The sequence below is a fragment of the Octodon degus genome, unplaced genomic scaffold (assembly GCF_000260255.1).
Source record: "Octodon degus isolate 3935 unplaced genomic scaffold, OctDeg1.0 scaffold00070, whole genome shotgun sequence".
Classification (NCBI taxonomy): Eukaryota; Metazoa; Chordata; class Mammalia; order Rodentia; family Octodontidae; genus Octodon; species Octodon degus.
The window spans coordinates 336459-347547 of record NW_004524646.1 but is presented as its reverse complement, the minus strand read 5'-3'; the positions used below and the strand labels follow the sequence as shown (position 1 = coordinate 347547).

The 11089-nt window shown below is 44.7% G+C and overlaps 1 protein-coding gene across 2 annotated transcripts in view; it reads left to right on the top strand.

Moving 5' to 3' along the window:
- Positions 1-9644, top strand: part of Ptpn21 (protein tyrosine phosphatase, non-receptor type 21) — a 77604-nt gene extending 67960 nt beyond the window's left edge. For both annotated transcript variants that reach the window (XM_004635113.2, XM_023719614.1), the window contains exons 14-19: positions 605-742; positions 2028-2249; positions 4880-5008; positions 5183-5417; positions 5931-6091; positions 6948-9644. In XM_004635113.2, coding sequence (XP_004635170.1) covers positions 605-742; positions 2028-2249; positions 4880-5008; positions 5183-5417; positions 5931-6091; positions 6948-7076 — 1014 coding nt within the window. In that variant the 3' untranslated portion in view covers positions 7077-9644. The remainder of the gene's footprint in view (positions 1-604; positions 743-2027; positions 2250-4879; positions 5009-5182; positions 5418-5930; positions 6092-6947) is intronic.
- The last annotated feature ends 1445 nt before the right edge of the window (positions 9645-11089 follow it).

The following is an 11089-nucleotide window of genomic DNA, read 5'->3' as shown; positions in this document are numbered from 1 at the left end:
ATCCGCATGTTTACAGCCTCCCAAGAGCTGGGATCACAGGCGCATGCTACCACGCCCAGTCTCAGTTGCCCTCTCAGTGTGTCCCGGGGGTGGGGCCGGCATGACAGATCCAGGTATGAAACCCCCAGCCCCTGCACCTGCTTGCAGGCGCTTTAATCTGATGAGCTATTTGGCCGGCCCCGAAGCCAAAGTTTTAAAACTTTATATTTTAGAAATATTGAAAAAGCATATTTGAATGAAATGGTTGCATTTTAAAGTTTCTTTGTGGATGGCAGCTGATTTTTTTTTTTAATGTGCCATGTTTTAAAATCGGGGAGTTCTATGGAGGAATGCTGCCGATTTGGAGCCTCACCTTTTGTTGCAACAGAGCCTCATAACCAAGTGAGTTTCAAAACCTTCTATCTGGAAGACTTATCAGGGCTTTGGCCTTGAAAGGAGTGTCTTTCTCCTAATGCTTATTAAAGAAGCAATGTGCAAAGAAGCGGAGTCTCTTGTGGTCGCTGGCAGGGAGGACACTTTGTTTCTATTCTTCATCGCATTGAAATTCCTTTGGAAAGGATTGCATCTGTGTGAGTTTCTTATGTACATGCAAATATTCTTTCAGGGAATGAAGAAGACTCGAGTAGATGCCAAGAAGGTCGGCCCTCTTAAGTTGGCTGCGCTCAATGGCCTCTCCCTGTCTCGACTGCCTCTGCCTGATGAAGGGAAGGAAGTGTCCACTAGAGCGACGAATGATGAAAGGGTATGTACATGAGAGATGCTTGGCTTTGGGCCTTTCTGGGACAATTAGTAGATACTACTAATTATGAGGTTTTAGTCAATTTTCTAGCATAACTTAATAATCAGAAATGAATACTAAGAAATTGCATAATCTGAGCCACAGAAGCAGAACACATGTTTAGCTAATATTTTACTAGATAATTTCAGGAGTGAATGTTTATTTCTTCTTTCTTTATGTTCTTTGTCTTCTGCCAGCCATTGGGGCAGTCTTGGTTTCTGGTGGCCTTAAGGTAAAGGTATGCAAATGTATATGTATACACATAAGAAAGAAGCAGACACTGACTGTTTCATTGTATTGAAAATTTATCTTTTTTTTTTTTTTTTTGCGGAACCGGGGAACCGGGGATTGAACTCAGGCCCTTGCGCTTGCCAGGGAAGTTCTTATTCCACTGAGCCATCTCCCCGGCCCCTGAAAATTTATCTTGAGAGTAAATAAGCTACCAGAGTTTTCAAAATTGTTTGTGAGTAAGGCATATTTTCAATTCAGTTTTGTTATAAATACCAGCATGAATTTATTTACAGCTTGATCTAAAGGTGGTTCCTAATTTACCACTGTTTTCAGTATTTTATATATCATTTATTACAAAATGGAGTATTTACAGGTGTTAGAACTGGCTATCGTACTCTCAAATGTATAGTACTGCTCACCTTCAGAACTCTCTTTTCTTTGTTTTTGGTATGTGTGTGTATGTGTGTGTGTGTATTTGGTACAGGGTCTACAGGGTGTTCACGGTCTTACTACACAGATGGGACTGAGTGATCCTCTTGTTCTTAGCTGCCCAATCACACAGGCGTGCGCCACCATGTCCAGTCTCAGTCGCCCTCTCAGCACAGCCCGGGGGCAGGGCTGGCATGGCACACCGAGGATCATACTCCAGCCACTGCGCTTGTCTAAGCAGGCACTTTGGTCTGCTGAGCTGTCTGGCCGGCCCCAGCATTCCATTTCTTAAGGGTCACATTTAAATGACTATTGATTTAGAGAAAGAAAAAAATTCAGCAAATTACTTCAATCCAGATTTTTAACTTTAAACACAATTTTGCATTATATAGCATACCAACAAAGTTATAATTTTGTTCTTTTAACTCTGTTATGGCTTGTTAAAATTTTAACTTTTGCTTCAGGTAGAATTTCCAATATTAGACCATGCTGGATTTGAAGCAGAGGACAAGGTTTCAAATGGACGGTCAGAATACAGCAAGCAGTGACATTACAGTCTTCATTTTATTCTACATATTCTGTCTTACAGTGTAAAATGCTGGAACAGAGGTTAGAACAGGGAATGGTATTCACAGAATATGAAAGAATTCTTAAAAAACGGCTAGTTGATGGGGAGTGCTCCACTGCCCGACTCCCTGAAAATGCAGAACGAAATAGATTCCAGGACGTCCTTCCCTATGACGATGCGAGGGTGGAGTTGGTCCCCACCAAGGAGAACAACACTGGCTACATCAATGCGTCACATATTAAGGTGAGAGGACTGTCCAGCGCAATAAATAGCACGTGCAGCTTGGGCTGAGAATGGTAAGAATTGTATCCTTGTCCATACTCTAAAAAGACCCCAGTTTTAAACCTCTGTGACAACTGTGTTAGCATTCGGAGAACCCATACTTTAGTGCAACAGCAAGTGTTTATTAGACAGAGTCATGTCCTGTCCACGTCTGCATATGGAAGACCACCCTGCCTCCAATGTTGTCACCAGGCCTGAGGGACTGCTTTATTTGTCTGGCTTTAGACTTTTGCCCTTCTAAATCTGAAGACGTCTTTCTAGCTCATAACTGCTTACTTGGTTTAACATGATGGATGAAAACCCCTGAGCAGGTGCAGGAAAGCGCTTGCAGGACCTGCGCGTTGCTGGCGCTGCTCTTCACATGCCCGTTTATGCCAAAGAGGTAACGTGCTCCTTGATGATACTCATAAAAACTTCTACTCTTTTTTTGTGGCCAGCTCAGCCCCCCTGGGGATGGGGCTGGGGTGGCATGTGGTGTGGGGGATCGAACTGTGGTCCCTATGCTTTGCCTAAGCTTGCCTAAGCAGGCGCTTTAGACTGTTGAGCTATCTCGCTGGCCCCTAAAAGTTTTTACTTCAGGGCCAGGGAGATGGCTCAGTGGAATAAGCGCTTCCCTGGCAAGTGCAAGGGCTTAAGTTCAATCCCCCGTTCCATAAAAAAAAAAAAAAAAAAAAAAGTTTTTACTTCAAAGGTGCCATCTGTTCTCTTTACTTCCTCTTTGTGATCATTTTTATTTATTTATTTATTTATTTATTTTTGCAGAACTGGGGATTGAATTCAGGCCCTTGCGCTTGCCAGGCAAGCACTTACTCTACTGAGCCATCTCTCCAGCCCCTCTGTGATCATTTTTAAAGATCACTTTGTTCTTCAAGGGACTTTTTTTTTTCCAGAAGCACTCCTATACCATTTAACTGGAGTAATGTTACATTCTTTAAAATAGAAAAAGTGATTCTTCACAACAGGGGGTTGAATAAAGCGAGATGTTCTGTCTTCTCCATCATTGTGCCCTTTGTTCTTGCCAGATAGACTCCTTTCTTTACTTTGTTCTTTTTTCCCCCCGCATAATTTTATTGATAAACAAATAGCAATGAGACAGTTTCAAATCAAATTGGTAGGACAGTTCCTTCTTTACTTTGGAAAGAGGAAATCTCCATCTAGTGAGTGAAGGAGGAAGTACCGATGGCTTAGTGCTCGTTTTCTTCCTTCCCATGTTTTCTTCAGTGTGCAAGTCATAGTTGGTAGGAGAGCGGTCTGACCCCTGAGGCTTTCCGAAGACCCGGTGATGCCGGTGTGCTTGCTGGCACCTTAGTGATTTTGCAGAATTTGTGTGTGTACTGTTCTGTCCTCTTTTTATTCGGATATCATATACCTAAAAGAACCAAGCATCTGACTGGCTAGATACAGACTGAGTGGTTCTGAGGCTCTGTAGTGGTGTTAGTGGCCGCCTGGAGAGGAGAGGAGAGAGGACGAGCCAGAACTGGATGGAGACGCTCCTAGATATGTCACTCGCCGGCTGGGAGACCCCAGTTGCTCATCCCTTAGTAGAGAAACATAATACCTTTATAGCCACAGGTTTTGAGTGCGTGTAACCTGCAGACCCACCTGGGTGTTCAGTGAGAGGCTGAGCGGTCGGGCTGGGCCTGGCAGTGGTAGCTGAGAACATGGGGATTGCAGAGGGCTTGATGCTTAATGGGCACTCAGTATCGTTACTGTCTTCAGTAAATATCAGTGAAGTCGAAATTGAAGCCAGCCTCTGAATTGCATATTCAGGCTGTTAAATTAGGCTGTTTCCCAATGATGCTCAGTCTTAACTGGGAACTTGTATATTATAGAAAGTTATCTTGACTTAGAAATTTGGGGGTGTGTTGGGTGGTCTGTAATCCCAGCACTCGGGAGGCTGAGGCAGGATCACCATGAGTTTGAGGCCAGCCTGAACTACATAGTGAGAACTTGTCTCAAAAAATAAAAGAAGTTCAAAAGGAAGGCTACCTTTTTTTTTTTCTTGGTACCAGGGATTGAACTCGGGCAGGACCTAGTGCTTGCCAGGCGGGTGTTTATGCTGCTGAGGTATCTCCCTAGCCTAAGACTACCTTGAGTACAAAGATTTTATTCCCCCTAAAGGTTTGGTGTTTCACTTGGGGTTTGGCTTTATCCCTTGTCATTTACTGCTTCATGGAGGGAATTGTGTTTGAAATCTGGGGCACCATGATGTCTGTATTACTGGTAAGAGGAACCATCACAGCAATAAAGAAGCACTGTCTGTCTGTGCCAGGGAACAGGTGTATCCCCCCCATCTTCATGACAGTCCTGTGAGGGGAGGCGTTATTTGTATTTTATAGACATGAACTGATACTTAGGGGTTGTCAGATTGTCCCAGGACACATAGGCGTTACGTGAGTTCATAGTACACAGTCTGTAGACATGGCAGTAATGGCTGTAATATTGGCAAGGAAGCGATGAAGATGTAAGCCTGCTCTTGTGCTGCAGTCTGATCGATGTCACTTGCTTCCTGCTACCACGACCACATACAGCTCCATACATACACTCTACGCACACAGACACAGTAATTTTCTAACTTTTTCTAATTCCAGGTCTCTGTCGGTGGAATTGAGTGGGATTATATCGCCACGCAGGGACCGTTACAGAATACCTGTCAGGATTTTTGGCAGATGGTGTGGGAACAGGGAATTGCAATCATAGCGATGGTGACAGCAGAGGAGGTGAGCACTCGTTTCTCTTCATTGCTTTTTCCATGTTAGCCACCTAGCATACTGACCTTTGGACGCAAAGACCGCTGGGGTGGAGGTTCTGAGTTTCGGATGCGGCACCAACCGTGCGAAGGGCGCCGCTGGCTAGATCTCGTGCTGCTGCTGAGCTGCGCTTGTCTTTAACAGGAAGGTGGCAGGGAGAAGAGCTTTAGGTATTGGCCACGACTTGGTTCCAGGCACAACACCGTCACCTACGGGAGGTTTAAGATCACCACCCGCTTCCGCACAGACTCCGGCTGCTATGCCACCACGGGCTTGAAGATGAAGCATCTTCTCACAGGGCAAGAGAGGACAGTCTGGCACCTGCAGTACACCGACTGGCCTGAGCACGGCTGTCCCGAAGACCTCAAGGGGTTTCTGTGTAAGTGTCTTGGTTCCCAGGCTGGCCTCCTGCAGCCAGGAAAGACAACTTTGTTTCTGAAATACTCCCTGTTGTTCGTATAAGCTTTAGACTCACTCTCAAATAGACTGTCAGTGCTTTACAGGGGCTAGTAAGGAGTCATTTTTAAGATACAGCCTGACAGGGCTGGGAGATAGCCAAGTGGAATAAGTGCTTGCCTGGCAAGTGCAAGGTCCTGAGTTTGATCCCTGGTATCACCAAAAAAAAAAAAAAAAAAAAAAAAAAAAAAAGATACAGCAAGTGGAGCATCCCCACCACCCCTCAGGAGCATGTCCCTCCAGGCACTTGGGGGATGCGAAAGTGGAGGCAGAGCTTGGATTTTCCTACCACCGCAGTCAGTAGCTAGGATGGGTCGCCTGGCACCCAGAGTTTTCATCTGCCATTCTCTCAATCAATGGAGAAAATGGGAAGATTGAGTTGTCAATTTTATGAGCTGTAATTTTCTGAGAATTCTACTTCATTGACTTTTCACAGCATACCTGGAAGAGATCCAGTCTGTTCGGCGCCATACTAATAGTACAAGTGAGCCCAAAAGCCTCAACCCCCCGCTGCTGGTCCACTGCAGCGCTGGGGTGGGAAGAACTGGTGTGGTCCTTCTGTGCGAGATCATGATCGCCTGCCTGGAACACAACGAGGTGGTTACTGCGGGGTGAAGTCCGACCTTTTGTGGTGGGGAGAATAATGGGCTGGGAAGGAGCGGGGCTGAATTGTCACCTAAAAGCTCTTCGGGACGCATTTCCTGGGTCTGTGGTGGCCACAGAATGGTATTGTGTTTCCTGCAAAAGATGGTGTGTTCTTGGAGATTTTCAGTACTTACTGGCATGTTGAAGACTGAGCCCTCATATAGTAAAAAAGGCTCAGGATGCTCGCTTTTCCTGGAGTACCTTGGACTGTTTCAGGGATGGTTGTGTGAGCTTCCTAGGGGGACCCAAGGCTCTCTTGGGAAATGCTGAGATTCTGACAGCACTGAGCACGCCATGTTTCTGTTGAATCTTGGTGTATCTGGCGAGGAAAGGAGATTTATATAGACTCAAAGTCAGAGAGCTGCACTCAGGACGCTGAAGAAGCAATTTGCATGGATGTTCTCTTTGTGTTTCTTTGTTTTGTTTTGTTTCTTAAATTTTATTTATGTATTTGGTTGTCACAGGGTCTCACCACACAGCTTGGGCTTGTGGTGATCCTGCTACTTTCAGCTTCCCCAGTGCTGGGATTGTAGGCGTGTGCCACCATGCCAGACTCTGGTCGCCCTGGGGGCAGGGCTGGTGCGGCCTGTGGTGCTGGGGATCGAGCCTCGGTCCCTGTGCTTTACCTAAGCTTCTTACCTCCCTGGCCCCTGTTTGTGTTTTAAAGATGCCAGCAGTGATGGATTATAGCAGGTGCTACAGTAGACCAGAGAGTGTCCTAACCAGACCTTTCCTGAGGCACCAGCTCTTGTCAGCCTTTTCTCCTCTGGGGAGAGTGCTCCTCTCATGACTGTGCTTCTGCCCCTAGGTGCTGGACGTCCCGAGAGTGCTGGGCATGCTCAGGCAGCAGAGAATGATGCTGGTGCAGACCCTCTGCCAGTACACGTTTGTGTACAAAGTGCTCATTCAGTTCCTGAAAAGCTCCAGGCTCATCTGAGTGTTCACACCTTCTTATGGGGACCCAATCATGTGAAGCATTAACAGCTTAGAAAAGTGCCTGCCTGACTTCACCTGATCCCACCAGACAGCCGCCAGGACAGGAGTGGCGCAGTACGAGGCGCAGCGCGCTGGAGGCAGCACACGGAGCCCAGGCGGGGGAAGGTGCTGGCGGCGCGGAGGACGCGGCTTCCCGGGCACTGTCCGGCCTGCACCTGTCCAGTTTGCAGTACTTGCACACATTTTGGAGATTGTACTTTCTAGACAGTTCTATTTTACTGAAGCTGTGCTGGACAGTTCTGGCAAGCATCCCAGTCTATAGGTTTCTATCTTTAGCTAGTTTTTGATGATGGAATTTTATGTAATGACTGAAATACTTAGGTGTGTTCTTACTGACAAAGTGAGCTTTCTGTGGGGTGATCCACAGATTGGGTTGTTCATGAGTAACATGTTCAAAACCATGTTGTTATCTTTTGTTATTTTTTAAAAACAACTTTGGGTACTGAATGGTTTAGTTATCAAGCTCAGACTATAAGGAGAATCTGAAAGTGTTATTTTGAAACAGCATTTTTATATTCAGAAATTTTTTTATCCTAAAAATTCTATATATTTGTACCTTCTGTATTTTCCAAACAGGGCTCAACTCATGAAGATACTGAATTGAGTCAGATAATGTAAATAAAAGTTGAGAATGAAGGCACATTGTTTAAAATACAAGAAAATCAGATTCACTATTTTTTCAGTATTATTCGTAAGCCTTAATGAGTTTGATTTTATCGGTTGAAAATGAGGTGAAGAGCAATTGCGAAGGATGGTTTTAAGCACTTTTTCTGTTCAAAACAAGACCTGAGTTTTAACATGTGTTTTGCTTTATTATTTGAGACAATAACAATGGAGATTGTTTCGGATGTGTCTTAGGGAGGAGGATGAAGGGTACGTTGGATGGGGACAAGAGGAAGTGGTGTGCGGTGGTGAAGCAGGATGCCATTGTCTTTACAGAGATGCAGTATTATCTGTCCTCAGGTGGAGGCACCAGGATGGAGAGCGGGGCTTGAGAGGACGGCCGAACCCACGGCTTATCCCAGGGACCTTGTGGCCTGCCACTGTCAGTCACGCTGTTTCCTTGGGGTCCTTCCTCTGAAACCTGTGCTGTTTTTTCCCCCACAAATGGAGGTTTATATTGTCATTCAGAGAAGCCTTAAAGAGGCTTTATTTTTATGTTGATTGAAAGAGGAGAATAGTAAGTATTTTAAACTCTTCTTCCAAATCCACAGCCTAAGTTTGTGGGGTCAACAGAAATGGCTGTGGTGTTAGGCCGCACTTGAAGTTTGCCTCCTGAGTCCTCTGGTTCAGCCCTGGGATGTGTGAAGTAGTTGTGCTCCCTCCCCCATCCCAGTGGGGCCCAGTGATGGACCAAGCCATCCTGAGCCGTCGTCTTGGCCGCTAAGGCCAAGTCACAGCCAGCAGGAGAGGGCCAGCTGGTACTGAGCGAGGAGCTGTCTTTCCTGGATGCTGAGGCTCATACCCTACCGCGGAGTGCTTCTAGAATGTTAATTCTAGCGTAATTTCCCTAAGTCAACATGCTAAGCATTTTTCTCATTCCTGTTCCTTCTTAAAGCAGTTAAACTCTCTGTCATAGCAGCTAAATAGGTGTCAACAGCCATGAGAGGGGACTGGGGACTTCCTGCGTGTAGTGGGCCAGCCTGACTCCACCCAGGAGCCAGCCATGGGGGAAGATCCAGACAGTTCTTAAGCAAGGCAATGCTGAAAGTGGACGTACTTCTCAGGAACAAAATACTCATTTAAAATTGAAATTATCTTAAAAGTTCTGGTTAAAGAATAATAGACTCAAATGAAAATATGCAGAAAAAGTTCCCCAAAACAAAGAAGTTTTTAAAATAGTAGTATTTCCCATCTCCACACCACTGAAAGGTCAAGGTTTTTTCTGAAACTTTTTCCAATGGTACATTTTTGAAAAATGCTTGTCAGGCTTACGTTTGGAAGTGACCATTGACAAGAACACGTTGTAAAGCAGAAGTCTAATTAAAGAGTAATATATGGTATATTTGTGCTTCTGTTTCAAAAATTTGTTAAGTACATTTTTAAGAGGGCAAAATTAGACTGTTTAAATCTGTCACTCTTAAAATGTCATATTTGACATCACTTCTAAGCACGATGTAATTTTAAACTTTTAATGGCAGGTGAATATAGAAGAATTTCTAAATAAAAATAAATCTACAACATTGGACTCTGAAATAATGTGATTTGTAAGAGCAGATTATGTAAAACATTGGGGTTCTACAGGGTTAGCCTGTCCAAACTGAGGCTGTTACTGTCTGCCAGCCTTATACAGTGTCTTTAGATTTTAGTGTCTTTTAGTCCCTCAATATGAATTTCATATCAGAATTCCCCAAATGTGTATTTTCACAAAGAGTAGGTTATAAGCCAGTGTTTCTGCTGCTCAACTTTGGGATTATCTCTGGTATCCACTTTCCTGATAAATGGGGTTCTTTCTTGAAATTTTCTAGTTGACAGCTCTGAACACAGAAAGTGATCATTTTAAAATATAATCTCAGGGGCCGGGGAGATGGCTCAGTGGAATAAGTGCTTCCCTGGCAAGCGCAAGGGCCTGAGTTCAATCCCCGGTTCTGCCAAAAAAAAAAAAAAAAAAATCTCAGATGTTCATTATAGTCATTAGTAATTATTTTCTTCTGGAACATCTACTGTGAAGCACTCGGGAAGCTATAGAATTTAGTATTTTCAAAACCCCTTGGCAGGATTAAAACAAGCTGGACCTGTGCTTCCTTTTTAGAAACTTCCAGAAACAGGAAGACTTACTTAGCGTGGTACACATACCTGTAATCCTAGTCGGAAGGCTGAGGCAGGGGGATGGCTGGGAATTGAAGACCATTTGGGCTATTGAGAGAGTTCAAAGCCAGTCTGACATGTCTCAAAAAATAAAACCAAAAAAAAAAAATACATATATATATATATTGTCTGAAAAAACATTTCTCAAAGCAACACAAGTTTTTCAAATCCCAGTAGACTAGGGCTCCATTTAGCCTATTGTCTGTGGTTACTTACAGAAAAGAGGAAATATTAGTTCAAAGTTTGTGGGGTTTGGAGGTGGGTGGACTTTAGAAAATATTAGAAAGTTCCTTCGATTGTTTTTTTGTTTTTTGTTTTTTGTTTTTGGCGGAACTGGGGATTGAACTCAGGCCCTTGTGCTTGCCAGGGAAGCACTTATTCCACTGAGCCATCTCCCCGACCCCTCCTTGGATTGTTAAAGTGACATAATTTTCTGTAAATTTTAGGCAGTTCCCAAATTAAAAAAAAAAAAAAAAAAATGCTGTAGAAGTTCACTTCAGTGCTGAACTGAAGTGGTACTCTTGAGTTTTAACTTTCGTGGTTTGTCCCCTTGAAGGTTGTACAAGCCACAGAAGCCCCTGGCTGTTTATACTCCCAGGAATACGGAAGGTGACTTTCCCTCCTCCTTTACCCTGGTGGTGAGATCAGAGCACGAATCTCCCCGCTTCAGCCGGGCATTGGCAAGTGGGACTCGGGAACCGCTGGAGGCAGTGCTGCGGGGAGATGCACAGGGGCAAGATCTGAGTGGCGCGGTAAGGGACCCGGTGGGGTCGAAGTGAGCGCCAGTGCTCCCGTGAAGCCTCGTCTCGTGTGGCAGGGTACTGGAGAGTAAACTGGCCAGTGCTCCTCTGCTTTCCTCTTGCCATGGGCTTAGCCTGTCTTCTTCAGCATTTCAAGGAGCTGAAGTGGAGGAGCAAAGGTACCTGCTAAGCTGGAAGCGTGGGGTCCGCAGCACCCACCTGCAGGAGTGACAGTTCAGTCAGTGGTATAGATAGCGTATCTAGGTCACTCAGGTAGTCAGCCTGCCTGCGTGTGGTTCCATAAACATTTAGTTCTATTTACCTGAAAAATTAAAATACCTAGTTTTTAAAAATCTGGGGTAAAATCTAAACATTTTTTAGTATTTTGATGGGTAAAGAAAGGGAT